The 22,133-nt window shown below is 54.3% G+C and overlaps 1 protein-coding gene across 2 annotated transcripts; it reads right to left on the bottom strand.

Annotated features, from left to right (window-relative positions):
* Window positions 1-70: 70 nt before the first annotated feature.
* On the bottom strand, window positions 71-21,743 carry VSX2 (visual system homeobox 2). Of its 2 annotated transcripts, none has more exons than XM_066341763.1 (5): window positions 21,290-21,743; window positions 19,939-20,023; window positions 15,763-15,886; window positions 2,873-3,053; window positions 71-2,085 (listed from the first exon to the last, which is right to left on the bottom strand). In XM_066341763.1, the coding sequence occupies exons 1-5, from the start codon at window positions 21,657-21,659 to the stop codon at window positions 1,760-1,762; spliced, it is 1,086 nt and encodes a 361-aa protein (XP_066197860.1). In that variant the 5' UTR covers window positions 21,660-21,743; the 3' UTR covers window positions 71-1,759. The 2 variants fall into 2 exon arrangements, with proteins under 2 accessions (XP_066197860.1, XP_066197859.1); XM_066341762.1 differs by having other exon boundaries at window positions 71-2,142.
* Window positions 21,744-22,133: the final 390 nt, after the last annotated feature.

Raw genomic sequence — 22,133 nt, forward strand, 5'->3', positions numbered from 1 at the left:
CACACACACACACACACACACACACACACACACACCTCCCCACCCAGAGACTCCTGGGTCCCTCCCCTGCTGTTTTTACATCAATTTTATTCTTACTTGTATCTTTACAGAAAATGGCACAGAAATCACAGGCTTAGAATACCTAGTTATTACAGTTCCATATTTCAAACACCTTAATATCAAGATTCTTTCTTCTCACTTTATGTACATTATTTACACACCAGGGGCTACAGTCTAACACTTCAAACCAACAGGGGACAAAGACAAGAACTGGGGGAAAGTTCCATGAATGCACTGAGGATGAAATCAACTTTTGAGAGGGAATTAAAATCCCCATTCACTGTCTCAGGCCTTTCTCTCCCGAAGTATTCCCTGCAGAAGTGGGTGGACGGTAAAGAAGTGGCATGGGGTGGGGACGGGGGGGACAAGTGCCTGGCCTCGGGGTGGAGGGGCAGCTGCAGAGAGGCCATCGCTATGGACAGGCCCTCTCACCAGCAGACAGGAGGAAGCCCCCAGCCCCTACTCCAACACGGCCGCTGTCTCTGTCTTCTTCTAGTGGACATGCACCACCACACCCACCCAGCATGAAGGTGGGTGTGCCTGTTGCTTAGTTTGGGTCTAACTGCCTTACTCTCCTTCACGCCCTTCCTCATAGCCTTCTTGTGACCAACCCTTGATGACTGTATTTAGCTCCAGGCCCGCTACAGGCTTGGCCTCCCAACGACAGCCTGGGCGAAGTTGAGTCGAGGTTTGGGGTTTCCCAGGTATACATTTAACAGCTGAATTGGGTTGCTCCAAAGGCAGGGCACATGCAAACCAGTCATTCGTGAGAAGCTCTAGGGGAAGGGTGTTTTGCACAGCAAGCCAGGGTCACAGGCAGCATACCAGGGGAGTCAGGACGCTTTAGAACTCAGCCTCAAGGGTCCGGTAGAGGGTTTGGCCTCCCCAGCAGTGCAGAGAGCCACAGCAGTTGTGAGAAGTGCCCCTGGATGGACTCACTACAGGTATTGTACATCATCACATGCGGTGTGGGCACCTGAGCTGAGAGGAAAGGTGGGCTGGCTGGGTGTGGAGAGAGCAGGGTCCTGAGGGTGACCACTCGGCATGAGAGGGAGAGTGGCGAGGGGCTCAGGCTGAGACTTCCCAGTTTAATCGGGACTCTGGGCTCCACTGGTGGTGGGGAGCAGAGGTTGTACCTGGGCCTGCAGGGCAGTACATTGACACGGCAGAGGCCCAGGCCCAGGCCCGGGCCCGCAGGAAGGAACAGGCTGAGGGGAGCAGAATTGGGCCGAGGACTGGGGTGCTCGGGACATCGGCCCTGGAGGGCAGGTCCTCAATCTCTGTCAGGGCCATGGCGGGCAATGGGCTTTGGGCCTGGGGGAGCAGAACCCACAGGGCGTCAGAGCTGAGAAGGCTCTAGAGCAGGGAACAGAGTGCGGGTGGATCTGCACAGTGAGAGTCCCCAAGGGACTGAGTGGACGCAGCCTGAGGGGGTGTTTGGGGCAGCAGAAAGGCTTCTGAGGCAGGCCTGTGGGATGCGGAGGATGCTGGAGAGGTCAAGACCAGGTGGGGGTGTCTCAGCACGGCCGAAGCTCCGGCCAGAACTGAGTTGTGCCTGAAGTCACCCAGAGGGTATGGAGGGCCTACGGGCAAGGGGAGGGTGGCAAAGGCCAGGCTGGGCCCTGCCTTGGACATCTCCCAGCATCACAGGCCCCAACAGAGCAGAGTCCTGGGGCTCCAGCAGCAGTGTGCCCTCGACCTAAGCCATGTCCTCAAGCTGCGACGGACTCAGCTTCTCCACTGGTCTGTCTTCATCCATGGCCTCCTCTTCCTCGGGCTGCTCGGCATTCCGGGCCAGGCTGTTGGGCCCAGACACAGTCCCCAGCACTTTGGTGCTGTGCTCCTGAGCTCTGGCTCGGAGCGCGGCAATGCTGTTCTCCCTCAGTTCCTCCTGGGACATGGCTGCCGGAGGCTCGGGGCCACGCTCCTCCTGCTCCATCTTATCCAGCTTGGGCAGGGCCTGGCGCTCCACCTCCGGCTTCCTCCCCGACTCAGCTGCCGCCTCCAGCGACTTTTTGTGCATTCCTAAAAAGAATTGTTGGTATTCGGGTTTAGAAAATCGCCTGGGAAAGCCATCTTGAACTGAAAACAGCAAAGATAGAGAGAGGCCAGAATTAAGGACAAGCAGAAAGCCTTAGTTCACACCCCGCAGTCACGCGAGTCCCAGGGCCGGGGCCGGGGCAGCAGGAGGCTAAGGAACAGCAGCTAGGTGCCTGGCCTCAGAGGGCTCTCCAAGCCCAGACCCTGGGCTGCTGGCTCCCTAGCAGCCTGTCCTGTCCCTTCCCGAGCACAGCCCTTGCTCCCCCACCCCTCCCTCCTGGGATTCCAGATCTTAGAACCCCAAGATAAGCTGGTGCTGCTATGAGACATAGGCCCAGATGGCAGGTGGAGAGATTTGGGGCAAAGTCCTTTTGGCAAAGCCAGAATGGTGGTCAGAGGGACCGAGGGGTCCCCTAACCCCCGAGAGGGGCAGTTTCATTCATCACAAGCCCACCTCCCACAAGGGAAGAAAGGGGTACAGACCCTGGGGCAACAGTCACAGCCTCCTCACAGGACAAAAGAAGCCACACTCAGAGACTTGTCTTTGATGCAAGTCCTAGGCAACCATAGGTGGGTGTAAGGGACAGACACCAAGCCAGGGGCCAAGCCTGCCCTCGGGGCTCCCCAAGGGGGACAGCCCTGCTTTGGAGAGCCTCCCTTCTGTTAGACTGCTGTGGCCAGGTCCCTTTGCTCCAAGGTGCTGTACCCCGCTCGGGGGGGCCCACTCTTCCTGTTGCAGGGGCAGGGCCCCAAGGACGGTGTGGGCTCTTACCCAGCAGCCATGGAGCACAAGAGTCCATGATGCCGTCCTTGGCGGACTTGAGGATGGACTCAGGCAGGGGGATGGAGTGCCGCACCATGGCCCCATACAGCCCGTACTCCGCCATGACGCTGCTCCTGCCCCAACACTTCTCTCGCTTCCTCCACTTGGCTCTTCGGTTCTGGAACCAGACCTGCGGGTATGGACAGACAGGTCAGATGTATGCTCTAAGAGGCACCGGGCCCAAGACTCCACCCCATGTTTATCTGGAGTTAAGGTCCCCACCTCTTCCATGGCCAGTGGCCCCATACCCCTGTGACTGCTGGTTCCTCCAGGTGGGTGTCCTTACTCAGGCTCGCCTACCCCATGGTACCCAGGGGGTTCCTCCAGCCTCAGGGTACCCACCAGAATGAGGACCCGAGTCTTATAAGAGTATGATGGGTGAAATGGGATCTTTTTTTTTTTTCTTATGGGATAGGAATGCGTCTAGGTAGGGTCTTGCAGGTGAGAAGTTCCCAATGTGGTCCTCGGTTTGCAGCCCCGAAGCCAGACAATGGTAGCTCTCGTACGAGTGCTCACACCTTCAAGGTATAGACAGAATCTCTTTCCTGACTAGCAGAGGGACAAACTCCTTTCCAGGGGTTGGCCTAGGAGTGCCCAGAGCTCACTCTTCGCTAGAACTCAGGGACTACAGGAGTCTCAGGAAGGCTTCCAGACCAGTGTGGACTCGGGGAGCAAAGGGCATTTCATCCAGGTGTCTTGAAGCTTGGGAGCTGCTCCAGCCCCAAAGCAGAATTGGGGAACATCCCAGGAGGCCTGAGGCAGCTCCCTCCTGTGCCCGGTCCTGTCCTGAGCGCTGCCCTGCCACAGTGCCCTCCATTCACCTACTCTCCAAATGCTATTTGGGGGAGTTGGGCAAGTGAATGGGACTGGGGACCTAGGAAAGTGTGGTGGGTGGCACGCTTGGGAAGGTTTCCCTGGCCCCCAAACTGACTGGCAGGGTCTGAATGAGGGGGAAGTTTGCCCCGGGGATGTCTGGAGCTCTCCCACCCTGCGTGGAGGAGCTCCCAGGATCCCTGCCATGGTTGGGGGAGCAGAGATTTCTTGGACCCCAAAGCAGCTTTCCTGAGACTTCCAGCAGCTGACAGGAGCCAGACCCAGAAGCAGGAACAGCTGCACTGTCCCTCAGGTGGGTGAGAGGCCCACGGGAAACTGGACGTTGGAAGGACCCCAGGCTCGGCCAAGACCCTCTTGTCCCCTCACAGCCCCTTGGGCCCTGACCCCCGGGGTGGCAAGAAGCCCAGGGAGCCCGGGGAAGTGGGGAGCGGAGGGGAGGACAGAGGCAGTTCGAGAAATCTATTAGTTTCCTCTGCAGATCTCCATTCCCTCGCCCCGAGCCGGGTCGGTCCCGCCCCTGCCCCCCCCTGCCCCCCCCCCCCCCCCCCCCCCCCGCCGCCCTCGACCGCGGAGGTTTCAGCTTTTGATGAAAAATTGCTCCAGCTCTATTCAGGAGGCGGCAAAAGAAGAGTCACCCCCAGGGGCAGCCCTGGGCTGATTGAAAAATAAGTTAATTTCAGTTTGAATCGATGGGCCTCAGGCACTGAAATATCACGGGAAATTAAAGCGGCTGCTCTCCCGGGAACCGTGGCATTGACCCGCACTAATTAATGCTGGGGAGGAAGCGCGAGCCTCGCCGCGAGTCTCTCCCCCTCCTCGGGGGACCCCAAACACTTCTCATTTAACTAATTAGACGGGGAAAATTGGGTGTTAATTTGTTTAGGATTTTTCCCCCTCTTTCCCCCGGCAGCTCACTCCCCGGCTCCGCCCCGCGTGGGGGCGCGGGAAATGAATGCGTGGCTCGCCGGCAGATGGCTGCCCGGGTCACTCTGCAATCTTCTCAGACTTGATTGCTTGATTAGGTCGTTAGCACATTAAAAAAAAAAATTGCTTGCCGTCTGGCGCTGGCGTGATGAGTGGGACGCGCGGCAGCGCCTGGGTAATTTATCTTTTTATACGGCAAAGAATTTGATTTCAATCTGCAGATATATGGGGCGCCTTTGACACCTGTTTAACATCGCGCCGCTGACAGCTTAACCCTTTGCTGACTCCGCCGCCGGGAGGCACAGGTCGAGCCGGCGGGGCTGGAGTCGGCGCGGCTGGAGTCGGCGCGCCCCCGTGGTTCCCGCCGCCGCCGCCAGGTGGCGGAGTGAGCGCCCCGACGGCACTAGGCAGCCCCGAGTCTGCGACTGAGCGCGGCCCGCCGCATCCAGTAGGGGGCGTCCCAGCCGCGTCGCCTCGCCTCCCCACCGCTCCCAAACAGCCCAGCTGTGCTGTATTGCAGAAAGACCGCACCGTCCGCGCATAACTTGAAGATGAACTGAATGAGTGTACCCATGCTTTGGCATTTGTTCATTTGTAAATGACTGGAACCTCTGAAAATGGAAAAGACGTGGTCTCAGACGCCCCAGGCTCTCCACCCTTACACTGGCCTGCACCATTAGAAAATGGTTGCTGGTCCCTCCCAAGGTGGGACACACCTTGTATACTAGCAGGTTTGGCAACTGCCATTCCTTCGCTGGCCCTCCTAGGGGGCTGGGAAGCCAATGTGCAGGTTTCTCCCTGGTCCTAACCCAGACAGCCCTGAGTGATCCTTGCCAAGGAAAGGGTTTCTGTAATTTGAAGGCCACTGAATGGCTGCACTCTGTGCACTAAAGCTCGGAGAGCAAGAAGCAGTCGCAAGGCTAACTCAGCCAGGTCCTGGCCTGGATCTATGATGTGTTTAAATCTCTCCCCAGCAACTTTTGCATGCTCTCTGCCAACTCTCTCACTGCCCAAGGCCTGCGGTTTGCCCCAGACCTCTGTCCTGTCCCATCTTCCTTCCCAGTAGTACTTGGTCGCCCTCCCCAAGTTCCCACTTGTCTCAAGCTGCCCTCTCTCACAGAGGAAAAATCTAAACAGACTAATCCACATACACATATAAGCTACTTCTGGTTTTATCCACCTCTCAGAGAAGACAGCAAAGAGCAAACCCCTGGGTGGTGGAATTCCAGGCACCTAGTCTGACTACAGAGGGTTGGGAAGGCTCTGTTAGTGAATCCCATCTGCTTCCCAGTCAGGAGACAACCTTTCTTCTTCAACATAGTGCATTATAAAACAACGAGGCCATAACCCTTAATGGGAACCTGCAAGGCCAGACTCCAGAATGTTTGGGATTTTAGAATAGGTGTTGCATATACCATGTTATATAACACCTTGCAGCAGCACACCATAACTAAACCTGTCAGTTTTGATATCTGCAGCAAAACCTATAATATCACACTGAGAGGGATGCATAAGGTCTGGTCTACTTTTTGCCACCAATGTGTTTGATTCCAAACTTATGACAGAACTGTTCATTTCCAGCGCAGTTCGGATGTATGAATTCTGGAGATGGGACTGGGGAATATGCAAAGGCACAGACTCCTGCCCCCAGTGAAGGTGCCTGGGAAGGCGCATTGCCCCGCCTTCCCCAGAATTCCGTGAGCGTCAGTGCTTGAGATGGGGGCGGGCTCTCAGATGGAAACAGCATCATGACTGGAACACCAAGGAACCGGGTGCAGACTTGGGATTCAGATCATATCTGGAGCCTCAAAAAAGAACCATTTTCCTGATCCTCCTAATTTGAGGAAATGAATAACTGGTCTGCAGATCAGGCTTTGCCTACATACTCCCAGGGGAGCTGGCGCCAGCTGGTCGCTCAAACCAGGAGTCATCCAGACCCAGGGTTATAGGCTCCTCGAATGCCTGGCTCTCTGCGAAGACCAGATGCTGCTCCAATTTATGGAGGAAACCTGGACAGCCAAAACAATTTCTTTTTAGGACAATTGGCAGGGAAGCTGTGGCAATGGTACCTTGGAGGGAAGAGGACAAGGGATTAGAATTAACCCTACCCACTCTTCATGTTTGCCTTTCTCTTCTCTCCCTGGAAACAACTAGCATGTGTGAACAGAACTGAACAGTTTGTAGGAAGCACTGAAGTCAGCTTGGACCAAAATTGCTGCGTGGTCCTGGACAAGTTACTTGCCTTCTCTGTCTCAGTCTCTTCAAACATAAACTAAGACTACGTAGTTTTCAGGATTGTTTTGAGGACTGAGGAAATAAGCAAAAGTGCCTAAAAGCAGCACTTGTCACATGGTGTACAATAAATGCTACTCATTATTTCAATGAGGGCTCAGGAAATCAGTGGGCATCTCTGCCCAGGGGGCAGGTTAATAAGTGGCATTACCTGCCCCTCTGGCCTCCTCCATATGCCCTTTAGTAAAGCTAGATTGACAAATAACAACAACAATTGGGGGAAGTGTGTGCATGTGTGGGTGTAAGATTTCACCTTCAGGCTGTAAGATTTTAATACAGACAGCCACTAATCCGTGTCCCCACCCCATGGGCATCCAGAGTGCCAAACAAATGCCACCCTCCCCACATTTCTCATACATTCCAAGCCCTTGAAGCACGAATGCAAGAGAACACCATGGAGAATCCAGCTCTCTGGGCAGGTGGCTGTGATCAGGAGCTCGAAAACCGAAGCTGGGGGTCCCGCTGTCTCCGACTGCCTTTGTGACCTTGGATGCGTTTCTTAACCTTTCTGAGCTTCCAGTTCTTCATCTGCCTGTGCTATCACCTCCTTCCAGGGTTGTTATAAAAATTAAACAGAATAGTGCATGAAAAATGCCAGGCACATAATAAGAACTAAAAACTTTGGCTGGATGCTGGATGAATCCTGTAGGTAAATGTGCAATGAGAGGAGGCTGTGCTTTCCAACAAGTGGTCTGTTACACTTTTCACAGAAAGCCCAGTCTCATCTCTCACCTTTGAGATTCCTTTGCAGCGTTTGGGCCCTTTTTTCTATTTGGACTCTTGGTTCGGACTGGCCCCAAATATTCCTTGAGTCCCTCTCCCAGTCACTTCCTTGACTGCTCACTTTCTAGAAGAGACTGCTCTTTGCCGTGGGAGTTGGGTCTGGAACTCTTCGGTAGAACCTGCGTCCAGGCACAAGCAAGGACCAGAGCCCCGCCTTACATTTCAGTGCTCTGAGCTCCTGAGAAGGGACCCAAGAGTGACATCAGGGACCACCAGGTTTGGAGTCTCAGGCGAAGATGAGTAGAGAAGATCTTCCAGCTCCGGAAAGAGCCTGGGTTTCCTGGTGCATCTTCCCTCAAAGGTGATGTCCCAGCCGCGCTGAGGAAGCCCAGGGTGGATGCGTCTGGCTGTCAGCAGCTGCTCTGGTCAGTGCCCCCACAGCTGGCAGAAAGCGTCCTGAGATCTTGTGCCTCCAAGGATGGACAGGACCTGGGGAAGGGCTCTCTCTCTGCCAAGTGGGAGCTCTTCGCGACAAGGATACACATCAGGCCGTCCAGGCAACCCTGTGAGCTTCTCTCGTATGTAGTAACCAGCGCGAGCAGCTGCGGCTGTACCACGGCTTCTGTTGTCACCTCTCAGCTCCTGTCTGGCAGATCGCCCACCCCTGCATCCTCACAGAACAACATGCCCAGGGTTTGTTCCCTCAAAGATCTCGCAGGAAACCTTCTGCAGCCCTTCCAGGGTCACTCCGCAAAGGAGACATCCTGCATAATTGGGTGCTTTTTTGCACATTCTGGTCACTTGACTACCCCAGACCCAGCCCTCTAATATTGCCCCATGCCATCAGGCCTGGCTTTGGCGGCATGTGGCAGTTTCCATCACATTCACCCAGCTTCTCCCCTCTCCTCTAGCTGCAAGCTGATTAATTGGACTCATTGCTGGTGTGATTTAACTACTCCACATTCCATATCCACTCAGCACTTCTGACACCATATTTCAGCACAACCCCTTCCAGTCCCAGCTCCAGGCTGAGAAGCCTGTTCTTGCTGCAGCCCCTAATGTCCACTAGGGGGCAGTTTGCCCACTCTTCCTGGGAGCCCCAGGCAGCGTCCTTCCCTGCATACCAGACAGACAGTCACCTTGTTCCTCATCCCATCTTGTCACCCCAAACTCCACTTTCTTCCACTCCTATTAACCCACTCAAAGCAGAGAAACTCCTTTCCTGGGTCTGTGACCCAGCATTTTAACATTGGCTGCACAAAATCACCTGCAGAGCTTTAAAAACATACAGATATCAAAGCGCCTCACAAAACCCATGAACAGAATTACTGGGCATGGGAGCCCTGGACGGGTATTTTAAAAAGATGCCTTGTGATTATTTTGTAACTGACAATTTGTACAGCTTAGGGAGTGCATTCAATAATACTGTAATGTGCAGTCAATAACACTGTCTATGGCCCTGGCCGGTTGGCTCAGTGGTAGAGCGTCGGCCTGGCGTGCGGAAGTCCCGGGTTCGATTCCCGGCCAGGGCACACAGGAGAGATGCCCATCTGTTTCTCCACCCCTCCCCCTCTCCTTCCTCTCTGTCTCTCTCTTCCCCTCCCGCAGCCGAGGTTCCATTGGAGCAAAAGATGGCCCAGGCACCGGGGATGGCTCCTTGGCCTCTGCCCCAGGCGCTAGAGTGGCTCTGGTCACGACAGAGCGACGCCCCGATGGGCAGAGCATCGCCCCCTGGTGGGCGTGCTGGGTGGATCCCGGTTGGGCGCATGCGGGAGTCTGTCTGACTGCCTCCCCGTTTCCAGCTTCAGAAAAATACAAAATAATAATAATAATAATAATATTGTCTATGATGTTAGGTGGGTGCAAGACTTATGAGGGGGGTCACTTTGTAAATTGTATAAATGTCTAACCACTATTCTGAGCACCAGAAACTAGTATAATATTAAATGTCAACTGTAATTGAACAATAAAAAATAATTTTAAAATATTTTAATTGATTTTATAGAGAGGGGTAGGGGAAGAGAAAGTGAGACAGGAACATAGATTTATTTCTGTATGTGCCCTGGCCAGGGATCGAACTGGCAACCCCTGCACTTTGGGATGAAGCTCCAACCAACCAAGCCATCTGGCCAGGGCAAAAAAATCCAAAAAGTTTTTTTTTCTTTTTTTTCCCAAAAAGTTTTTTAAAGCACTTCTGTTATTCAAATAAATGTCCCAGGCTGAGACCCCCTCCAACCCTTTCCCATGTGGGCGTTCCTATAAGGGCGCCTACCTCCTAACTTTTGGCATATAATTTGGGCAGGGACCTCTTTTAAAAAGGTGGCCTAGGCCTGACCTGTGGTGGCGCAGTGGGATAAAGCGTCGACCTGGAACACTGAGGTCGCCGGTTCGAAACCTTGGGCTTGCCTGGTCAAGGCACATATGGGAGTTGATGCTTCCTGCTCCTGCCCCTTCTCTCTCTCTCTCTGTCTCTCTCTCTCACTCCTCTCTCTCTAAAAAAAAAAAATCAATAAATAAAATATTTAAAAAAAATAAAAAATAAAGGTGGCCTAGTTGGAGAATCCAGACTGTGCCATCCTTTACACCAAACTGCGGGGACCTGGGGTGAGGTGTGGGCTCTGTTCACTCTGCACATCCGCTTCTCTGTCATGGAGACATTTTTATTAAGTACAGTCTTGTCAAAAAGGAATACAGTAAATAAGTGAATATATATATATACCCAACCTTATAATTCTAGGAATGCGTGACCTTACAGAGAAAATAAAGTCAGTGTGGGAACCCAGTTCCTCTTCCCTAGAGCTGACTTTTGGCGTAGGCTTCCAGAATGCCCATCCCAGCAATTTTTGGAGACACAAAGAGGACTGCGTGTCTGAGTCTGATATGAAGAGTTGGAACATCTTCCTTATCAAACAATACACCATATTCCTTTACCCCAACCCAGAGAGCTGTAGAGCACAGAACTGTTTACCACCCAAGCCCTAAGGCAGAGGAAACAGATCATTGCCCCAGGCACTGGCCATCGTCACTGCTGTTGGCATGGATTATTCTAGTTTGTGTAGACAGGTATTTGTGTTTCCCTCTCACATGGTAGTAGTTGAGTACTGGGTGGAATCTAGTCTATTACTTACTTCACTTCTCAGCCCCTCATTTTCCACAAACAGAAAATGGGGATAAGAAGAGCATCTAATTCAGGATCTTGCCAGGCAGGTCAGTTGGTTAGAGCATCGTCCCAATATGCCAAAGTTGCGGGTTCGATCCCCAGTCGGGACACATATAAGAATCAACCAATGAATGCATACATAAGAGGAACAACAAATAGATGTTTTTCTCCCTCACCTTTCCTTTCTCTCTAAAACCAATTTTAAAATATCTTATTAAAAATAGAGCTTATGCCTGACCAGACGGTGGCGCAGTGGATAGGGCGTCGAACTGGGATGCCGAGGATCCGGGTTCGAGACCCCAAGGTCGCCAGCTTGAGCGTGGGCTCATCTAGTTTGAGCAAAAGTTCACCAGCTTGGACCCAAGGTTGCTGGCTCGAGCAAGGGGTTCCTCGGTCTGCTGAAGACCCGCGGTCATGGCACGTATTAGAAAGCAGTCAATGAACAACTAAGGGGTAGCAAAATGCGCAGTGAAAAACTAATAATTGATGCTTCTCATCTCTCCGTTCCTGTCTGTCTGTCCCTGTCTATCCCTCTCTCTGACTCTCTTTCTGTCTTTCAAAAAAAAAAAAAATAGAGCTTTTAATTTATCTAGCTGTTATGAGAATTTAATGAAACAAGGCAGGGAAAGCCCTTAATATCTGAGACAATGGTAAGTACTAAATAATGCTATTAATAACAACACTTTTATTAAATTAACATTTTGGGAAATATTATTATTATTACTAATTATTACATTGCATTTCAAATGAGTAACTGGAGGCTCAGCGCTTGGCTTGTTGGCAAGGAAACAGATTGGAAGTAAGTGTGTCTGACTTCACATCCACACTGGGTTCTCACTGAGCATCAGACAGGAGTAGATGGCAGACACATCCAGACGTTACTGGGGTTGGCCCAGGAGGGTATGTACCAGCTGTCACCCAGGGCTGTGAAACTTCACCTGTTATGCTCCCCCATTCAACCAACAGCAGCCCAGGGCCCTGGTGAGGAAGGTGATCTGAGAAGGCCCTCCCTTGAAGGGGTCCCCCTCTTTTTTTACAGATGAAGAAACCAAGAGATGGTAAATGACCTGGCTTCTGCTAAGCCTGGAGTGTCAGGGCCAGAACAAAGATCCATGTTCTTGACATCCAGCCCAATAACCTTCCCATTCCACCTTGAGAATATCTAACATCAGACTTGGAGCCTCTAATAACTACCCCTCCCCACCTCTGCGTCCTCCAACGCATACACAAAGGCCCCGGGTAGAAAGCTGGGTGGGGGGACTGGCTCTGGAGTGGGTAGTTTTCCATCTTTAGAGGCACTGTTCCCACCGAACACACTGAGAGGAAATGAGCAGAGGGTGGCAGTGTAGTGAAGCAAGGGTTCTGGAGCGTAAAGGTCTGTATTCTGGCCTCTGTGCCTCAGCTTCCCCATCTGTAAAATGGGAATAGTAATAGTACCTACCTCACTGGGTGTTCTGATTCCTTGGAACTATGCATAAACAATCTCTAAAAAGAAACAAGGAAGCCTGACCAGGCGGTGGCGCAGTGGATAAAGCATCAGACTGGGATGTGGAGGACCCAGGTTTGAGACCCCTTCATTGGGCTTCAAGCCAGTGATTTTGGGGCTCAAACCAGCGACCATGGGGTCATGTCTATGATCCCACACTCAAGCCAGTGATCTCAGGTTTCGCCAGCTTGAGTGTGGGCTCATCTGGTTTAAGCAAAACTCACCAGCTTGGATCCAAGGTCAGTGGCTTGAGCAAGGGGTCACTCGGTCTGCTGAAGGCCCGCGGTCAAGGCACATATGAGAAAGCAATCAATGAACAACTAAGGTGTCGCAACGAAAAACTGATGATTGATGCTTCTCATCTCTCTTCGTTCCTGTCTGTCTGTCCCTATCTATCCCTCTCTCTAACTGTCTCTCTGTCTCTGTAAAAAATAAAAAAATGAAAAATAAAAATAATAAAAAGAAACAAGGGAAACTAGTTGCCAGTGGAGGGGCTGCTGGTGGGCAGGAGGGAGGGAGACGCGTGTTTCACCTCACTGAAGAAGTAATTTTTTCATGAATGAGTTTTGTTTTTTTAAAGAATAGTACCTGGTGCTCAATAAGTATTAGGTTTTTGTTTGTTTGTTTTGACAGACAGAGAGAGGGACAGCTAGGGACAGACAGACAGAAAGGGAGAAAGATGAGAAGCATCTAGTCTTCGTTGTGGCACCTTAGTTGTTCATTGATTGATTTCTCATGTGTGCCTTGACTGGGGGGCTATAGGAGAGTGAGTGACCCCTTGCTCAAGCCAGAGACCTTGGGCTCAAGCTAGCGAAATTTGGGCTCAAACCAGCAACATTGGGCTTCAAGTCAGTGATTTTGGGGCTCAAACCAGCGACCATGGGGTCATGTCTATGATCCCACACTCAAGCCAGCGACCCCGTGCTCAAGCTGGATGAACCAGCTCTCAAGCTGGTGATCTCAGGTTTCGAACCTGGGTCCTTCGCATCCCAGTCTGACACTCTATCCACTGCGCCACTGCTTGGTCAGGCTATTGGTTGTTTTTATAAAGAAGGTTTGACACAGGCCCCCCACCTAACCTCAAAGCCTCTCTCTTCCTTCTGCTTCAGGAAAAAGCACAAGCTTCAAACCCAAGAGGCAGGAGGTGAACAAGTGAGGTTTAGATGCAGACCTAGGTCCCTGTGTCCTCCACTTATTAGCTGTGTGGTTTGGGCAAGTCGCTCTGCCTCAGTTTCCTCAGTAATAAAAAGAGGCTAATGGCCTCTGCTCCATTAGCTGTCACCAGGACTTAATGAGATCAGAGCTGAAGCTGAGCGAGCACTGGGCATGTGCCAGGCACGGCTGGGAACACATCACACATATGGCTCATCGCAGTGGCAGGTGCCACTACCACCCCCATTTTACAGAAGAGGAATCGGAGGCTCAGGGGTAAAGTAACTTGTCCATAGTCCCTCAGCTCATAACTGGTGCAGCCAGGACTCTCACACCCAGGCAGTCTGTCTCAGAGCGGGTGCCCCTAACTACCACACCTCCCTGCCTTTCCTGTGTACATTACATATTTAAAACAGCAGGTGCACAGAAACTGCTCTATAAATTATAGCTGCAACTGTGATTGATACACAAGAAAACTTTCCCCAGGCTGCTCAGCAGAGCATTTGGGGACAGGGCGACTTGACAGCTCAAAAACACCCTTGGGGACAACATTTACCTAAAGAACCAAGCGGTGCTCAAGGACCTGGAGAGCTTTTGCCTCTGTTCTCCCAGGCACACATTCCATAGCCAGTCCTCACAGTCCCAGGACAACCAACCGACTCGCACTCCAGCTCCCCCTGCTGGTCCTGGTGGCTTAGACACCAGCCCACAGACACCTCCAAGGGAACTGAAAGAAGCCACCAGCCACTTGCTGAGGCATTGATGGCAATACAGTAACAAGTCCCCCTCCCCCACAGCCTGACAGGTTTTAGGACAGCTCACTGCCAGAGGCAGCTGTTCCTTCCTTCTGGTCAACAGTGAAAATGTGGGACCTGCCAACAGGGAGCGTTTGTCCACCTCCACCCACCCAGACACTTGTGATAGCCCACTCTGTGCTAATGAAGGCCAGGCAGAGGTTACCCCCTCGCGGCAACGGCATTGGGCCTTGGCTTACACACACTTACCACACACACACACACACACACACACACACAAAACACACACACAAGATTGAGAGCGAACACCCAGCCTTACCCCACTGGAGCCCAGCTGGGTGGGGCGGGTGATGGATCCAGGCCATCATGCATAATGCACCAAACAGATAATCTGATTATGAATAATTGAGCTTATTGTTAGTGTCAATGTCTAAAACCACCGACTGAAATTCCAAATAGATTTCCAAGCAGCTCACGCCTCATTTCCCATTCTCTGGTTCTCCAGTGAGAGAGCCCAGAGCCCCCCACCCCCACCGCACACACTTCATGTGTGTTCCTCCTACAGCCCCACCTCACCTCCAACACACATCACACCTGGAGACGCAAAGGACCAGGACCTCAAAGGACAATGACCAAAGGAGATGCGAGGAGATGGGGTTTCGGGGAACCAGAGCCCTCATGCCCCAGCCTCAGCAGTGAGCTACTCTGGGCCACCCGGCTGATGGAACAGCTTTCCTGTGCCGTAGCGATCCAGCTAAGGCAAATTCCAGTCGTTTGGAAATGTTTCTCCCACCCACTCACTCTTCCTCCTCACAGAGCCGTCTAGAAACCATCAGACTTCATCAACTCCCGCCCAGCTCCGGGGTGGGGGTGGTTCTGGACTTGGGAAGGTCCTGTTGCTAATGAAAAGAGGCCCTGTGCCCAGCGCAGCTGAGGACATGTCAGTCCAGATCAGTGGCTGGTAATGACAAAACTCTCCGGGAGAGGAGGAGGGCTTAACGAGCCACACCTGCAAGCACATGTCCCCAGCCACATTCTGGGCTGGAGCTGGGGGAAGAAAGGAGCAGGAGCTCCAGGCAGGGCCTGCTGTTTGGCTGTGAGAGGAGGAAGGAGCCTCAGGTGGATGGAGGTGTGTGTGGGGGGGGGGGCGGTAGTCGAAAGAGGGAGCAACCACCTCATGGGGAAGGAAGCAGAAATACCATGCTCAGAACCCAAGACCCCCCGAACTCCTTCTCCCACCACAGGGCCCCTCGGAGTCTGTCTGATACCCTCCTCAGGAAGCCCACAGTCTGGAACAGCGGGCCAGGCCACATCTGCTAAGTCTCTTGTCCCCCAGCGTGCCCACGTCACGTGGTAGGCATTCGGCAAATACCAAACTGTTCTTCATGAGAACATGATCACAGGCAAGCAGGTGCTCATAGCAAGGGCAGGAGATGGTTACCTGGGAGCCAGGGCCGTCCGAGTCCCCAGCAGTGGGGGACATGGGAGACAGAGGGATTTAGGGCTCTGTTACCTGTATCCTGTCCTCCGGCAGCTCCGTCTTCATGGCCAGCATCTCCCGTGCATAGACGTCTGGGTAGTGGGCCTCATTGAATGCCTTCTCCAGCTCTTCTAGCTGGTAGGAGGTAAAGATTGTCCTGGAGGAAGCAAAGCCAGACACTCAGGGCCCTGGAAACAGACTGCACCTGTCCCAGATCAGACAGAAGGACCCTTCCCTAGGCCTCTGGGACAGACCCCAAATCCAGGGGCTTGGTACAATCAGAGGCGGATTAAGGTCGGCTGAGGCCCCGGACGCAAAAGAAAATACTGGGCCCCTTACATTAGAACAAAGTGTCAAGTTGGGGTTTTGTGGGGCCCTTCAGAAGTCAGGGCCCAGGGTGTGCACCCAGTGTGCCCACCGTTAAATCCGCCTCTGGGCACAATCAGATACAAACTCCCTCACACAGTCAGGCACTCTCTCACAAGCACACACACTCACAGCCTAACGGTTAGGCTTTTCTTCATTCCAAGCGGAGGACCCACACTGCCCTTCTGGGGGGGGGGATTATCTCAGCCCTCGGCAGTATTTCATTACAGGAATCTTTCTGGAAGTGCTTTGAGGAAAAGGTGTTAAGATAGAAATTTTAGAAAGCTGCTGGAAAGCCCCTCTTCCTCCTCCTCCCAGGCACAGGGTGAGGAGCACACCAGGTAAATGGATGCCTCAGCCCGCTGGAACCGCTCTCTGGACTCCTCCCACAGAGTGAATCATTTCAATTGCATTCAAAGTTCAAAGACTCACGAGAAGATCAAATGTGGCTGCAACTCCAGAGTTTGGACAACTGAGAACTGAATTTCCCACCCCCTCAACTCTCAACATTCCACCCTCCTCGTCTGCCCAGGTTCACCAGCTCCTTAAAGGTACACTCAGCGTTGTAGGCTGGAAAATACAAGGCGGAGGGCGCCCTGTCCCTTCCTGAGCTCAGAAGGCAAGGGCCACCTTCCAACCATCCCGCATACAAGCTCAGGCGCCCGCCCAGCAGGGGGCCCCATTCAGGGACGTTCCACTCGGACCACCCTGAGAGAACCCACCTACACAGCCCACCGCCCCCACAGAGCAGTTCACATTGACCTATTTTGGGTCCAGCCGCTTTATGAACCTGGTAAAAGCTATATCTTCTCACCATAGGAAAATGTGCAAATGAATGTGCTCCAATACATAAATTTTGCCTCCAATATTAGGGGGTTCATAGACCTCCTTTCTTGAATAAACATACTACACACCCACTGAGAGATGCGAATTCTCTCTTCAGACCTTAATTTCACCAAGTTCTAGGTGACCTTTATATTGCACCCTCACCAACATGCTCTCAAGGTTTAGAATCCCCGCTGCTGCTTCTGTCCGCACCCTCACCCGGCACAGGAAAAGTACCAGGTAAGCCCTGCATTCCTGTGCTGGTGTGTCTTTAATATCTCGGGGGGGGGGGGGGGGCGCAGGGCATTGTGAGGAAGAAGGATTCTGCTCTTTATAGAAAATGACTGGTTTGATTCTAAATCGTTTCTCCTCTTCTCTTGGGGGCGGGGGATGAAACGCTTATGTAAACAGAAAGTTAATTCCTCAGAATTTTCAAGAACTGCCGCTTTCTATTTCTCTCCTGCCACTTACTGAAGGGCCCCTACCCAATCGTCAAAATAGACAATCATAACACTCAAGTTCTTTTAAAAGCTAGGGAAACTCTAGCACCTAAATTAGGTGTATGGCCAAAGCTAATGAGAAAAGATGACACTAGGTTGTATAAGACCATTCAAGTGCTCTGGCTCTGCTTAGGAGAGTTTGCATAACACAGAAAACAAAACAAAGCTTCAAATCCCCCAAATTTCCCCTTATTTCTGTCTCTGAGTAAATCCACTCCTCCATGCTGACATGACCCCAGGGAACTTCCGTCCAATCCTCCAATCCCACAATGTGATCCAAAAATTCCACTCCTGGCTTCCTGCAGAAACCCAGACCCTGGGTTCCCACTGTACCTTGTCTGAGCATTCTGGCTAAAGAGAGGAGGAAAACCTGAGACCCCCCCTCCCCAGGGCTGCTGCACACCCCCTCTCCCCTCCCCAACCCCTGCCAAACCTGGGTGTTTCTGGGAACTTCAATGATGCCCAGCTCTTCCCCAGATTCCAGGGTCTCTTTCCTGAAATCCCCAAATGAAAGCAGCTCAGGAAAATGCCTTTTCTTCTTCTTTTTTTACTAATTAAAAACTGCACTGGCCTGACCTGTGGTGGCACAGTGGATAAAGCGTCCACTTGGAAATGCTGAGGTTGCCAGTTCGAAACCCTGGGCTTGCCTGGTCAAGGCACATATGGGAGTTGATGCTTCCAGCTCCTCCCCTCATCTCTCTCTCTGTCTCTCCTCTCTCTCTCTCTCTCTCTCTCTCTCTCCCTCTCCGCTCTAAAATGAATAAATAAAAACTTTAAAAAAAAAAAAAAACTGCACTGGCAATCAGTAGCCATTCTCCCCTCTCTAGTCTGCTCCCTTCGTGCCCCAGAAATAGCCAGAAACGTAGAGCAGGTGGACAGCGGTCCCTTCTTGGGAATCCTCCAAAGCTCTCAGAGGCAGAGAAGGTGGCAGGTGAGGACAGAGCATCAGGAACCTTAAGCAGGGACTTTGGGTTTAAGTCAGCCAGTTCCAAGTGCCACCCAGGGAGATGTCCTGATGCAGAAACATTGTTGGGGCACCCAGGGGGTGGGCACGCTGGGGGAGCCCCTCTCCTCTTTTGGCATCAGCACAGAAGCAGTTCAGTTGGTCCCTGTCCCTGGACTCAGAGGCTGGCAGGATTGCCCACCCTGGGACCAGCATGAGCTGGGCACAGAAGCGCTCTAATCAATATTCGTTGGGTGAATGAATGTGAAAACAACAACAACAACAACAACAAAAACACCGCCACACCCCCCAGGATCAGGACTTTTTTTAAAAAAAGGTTTCCGTTTAAAATAAAACAAACTAAACAGAAACAAACAGCTACCTGAAGGGAACGAACCGAGGTCACTGAGAAACCAAGTCAAAGTTCACCCTCACTTAAGCGGGAATCTGTTGGGGTCGGGAAGAGCCCCTTTAAAAGGTGGGGATCGATGGTGGAGTTCCCAAGGGCTAAGGAAGGGGGACACGCAGAAAAGCGCCAGGAGAAGGGGTCCGAAGAGGCTGGAGAAGAGGCCGAGGCTGAGGAGAGGCGGGCGGGAAGGGGCGAGCTCCGCCCGTGGGGGTGGGGGGTGGGGTGAGAAGTGACGGAGAGCCAGCGGAACCCGCGGGCCCCCACCGGGACCCGGCTCAGGTCGGGGAAACCGACCCGGGATGGGCGCAGGGGCAGCGCCTGGAAGCGGCGCACGTAGAAAGGCAGATTTCTGGTTCCTGCTCTTTTACTTCCTTTAAAAAAGCTCCTGGTAAATTGACACAGGGTCTGGGGTGAGGGGATTACTTTTCAGGATATATCTTTCCGCACAGACTGAATTTTAACTTGGTGCAAGCAATGCCTATTTAAAGACGTATTTATTTAAAAAACCTCTCTCTTTGGTCGGCACCCCAGCGCCGCCGACTCTGCTCCAGCTGGGCTGGGGGGGTCACCCAGTCCACACACGTCTCTTCCCATTTTACAGACAAGGACACTGAGGCCCACAGAAGGAAAGCTAACGAAAGAGCAGACACCTAACGAAAAATTACCGTGAATGTAGATATCGCGCTCGAGATTTTGGAGGCGGTGGGAGCGGAAAGGTGGCGGGTTGTCAGCACAGGGACCGCGGGAGAGAAATGGAGGCCGGGGACAGAGGGCGGAGGAGCCGGCTCGGGCGGGAGGCGCGCCGAGCTGCCCCCCGGGGCTGTGCGTGGCTCTCCGCGCGTGCGGGGGCCAGGGTGGTATCTGGGGCCAGCGGCCTCTCTCCGGCTCCGGCTGCTGGTTGGAGCCTTTCCCTTCTCCCGAAGCAGGAGGAGAAAGCCGAAAACCCCGCCGCTTCCCCGGAGGCCTCCCAGCGTCCTCACCCGGCGCAGCGGGGCGCCCGGGCCCGGCGGACGTGCCCAAACGACGCCCCCTTTCCCCGCCCCGCCCGAGCCCCGCGCCTCAGACCCGGAGGGGTGAAAACAGAGTCCGAAAGGCCCGATCCCCAAACAGGAGGTGGAGGGGTGGGTGAGCAGAAGAGGTCACAGAAAGGGCCACGGGGGCCTTACCTGTGTCGCCGCTTCTTCCGTTTCTTGGTCTGGTTTAAAGCTGATTTGGACGTTTTTCGGTCGCTGGAGGAAACATCTTCCGAATCTGAAAAGCAGGCGGGGGCGCATGGGGCAAACTGGGGGCGCAATGGCAAACGCTCGGGAACGTGAGGCACCCCAAACCCGCCAGGGCCCCACCCGCGCCGCCTCCGGGACCCGCGGCGACCCGCTCCGTCTGCCTGGGGAGTCCTCCGCGAGGTCGACCCCGTCTCCAAGCCCAGGCTGGCCCTACCCGCGCCGGCGCCCCAATCCCGGGGTTTTGAGCAGATTTCGTTTTAAGAGAGGCAAAGGCCCCGGCGCTCTAGAGACAGGGATAGCAGAGGCGCGAGGCAGCCTCAAGTGGTGTCGCGGAGACGCTCCGGGCTCCACGCCTGGACCCGCGCTCGCGGCCGCGTCGCCCCGGGCTCAGGACTTGGCCCCGAGGAGCGGAACCGGGCCGAAGGGAGCGGGGCGCCCGCCGGGCTGCGGTTTCCCGCCGCGCAGCCCCCTTGGCAGTGCCCGCACAATGCGCCCCCGCTCGAGACTGGAGCCACTGCGACGCGACACTTTTCGTTGCCCCTCCAAATAAAAATAAAACGGTAACGAAAGATCGAAGGAATTGCCGTGAAGAGCCAGAGGTCCGCGCGGGCGGGGACGCGAGGCTGGGAAACGGCCCGGGGAGGGCGCGGCAGGGTCATCCAGGGACCCCGAGCCCTCGAGGCGCCGAGAGCTGACACACTGTGGCGCTCACATGGAATCAGGTCGTGGCGGATTCCGCCGCCGCGATGGCCGGGTTGGCCAAGCTCGTGGGTGAAAAATAAACCCTAACTGACCAAAGACGGGAGTTTGGAATGGAGAAAAAGGGAAAGGAAAAGACAACGTTGGGCACCTGGGCTGGGGCCGAGGCTGCCACCGGCTTCCGGGCCGCCCGGCGCACGGAACGGAACCGGGCTCAGGAGCGGGTCGTCTGGGAGGCTGGGGCCGCAGTGGATGGAGCCGAGGAACCTGGTCCCCCAGCCCGCCCCAAGGGCTCTGACACCTCCAGCCCGGGTTCCAGTGGGGCCCCAGCCGGGAGCCGCGCCAGAGCCGGGCCCGACGCAGAGACGGGAGAACAGCGCGGCGACCCGAACGCTGGGGATGAAACCCGGCGGCGCCGGGGACATCTGCGCGTCCCTCGCCCCGGGCGCGCGGGCTCCAGGCGCGGCTACGACCCCTCGGCCTGCCACGAACTTTTGCATTCAGAGGAGACCTTGCGACGCAAACGACAGCTGACGGTGTGGGGTCCTGGCTCCGGCCGCGAGTCAGGCAGTCACACAGCCTTGCCCTCACCTACCCGAGCTGGCCGTCTGGCTGGTGTCCAGCGGCCCCGACGCTCTGCCCAGCGGCTGCAAGTGGACGCTCTGCGGGTCAGACAGCACTTCCAGGAAGGTGGGCTGCGCGTAGAAACCAGGGAGCCCCCCGGGCCCCAGCAGCCCCATGCTGCCCACTCCTGCGGGGCTGAGCACAGAGCGCGCTGCCAGCAAGTGCCCGGAGGCCAGGCCGTCGAGGGCAGCCCGCGGGTGGGAGCTGGGGGGCTCCTTGTTCAAGCCCAGGATCTCCTGAATGCCGAACCCGGTGCACCTGGCCGGGGCGCTCCCCGAGGTGCTCTTGGCCACTGTCTCGGATTTGGGCTTGCTCAGCGCTTCCCCGGCTTTTCCCGTCATCTCCCGGCTCTTTGGAGGGACCGAGGCCGCAAGTCTTTAGCTCCCCCCACCCCCCCGCCGGGCTCCCCGCTTGGCGAAGTTGGTCCCAGGTGCCCCCTCCGGTGTCTAATGCTCTGGAGCCCCAAGGAGATTCCCCTTTTATCCAACCAGGCGGCAGCCCAAGTGGGGTCAGAGCTGAGCAGCCAATCACCGGGGCCAGGAGCGATTAGGAATTCCAAAAAGCTGGCAGCTCCCTCCGCAGGCAGCACCAGGGGCCAGGGCGCTGGGGCAGGACGCCCATGGGCAGGGCCAGGGTCTGAGCTAAGACCACAAGGTTCAGGGCTGATCCAGGAGGCAGGGTGGCTTGGGAGTCTTTCCAGAATCCTGCTGGGACAGGTCCCTGGATTGGGATGGGAGAATGGGCTGAGGGCAGATGCTAGTCCACCTTCCCTCAACATTTTTGCAGGTTGGCAGGGTCAAAGAAAGCCCTAATCT

The sequence above is a fragment of the Saccopteryx leptura genome, chromosome 6 (assembly GCF_036850995.1).
Source record: "Saccopteryx leptura isolate mSacLep1 chromosome 6, mSacLep1_pri_phased_curated, whole genome shotgun sequence".
NCBI classification, from domain to species: Eukaryota; Metazoa; Chordata; class Mammalia; order Chiroptera; family Emballonuridae; genus Saccopteryx; species Saccopteryx leptura.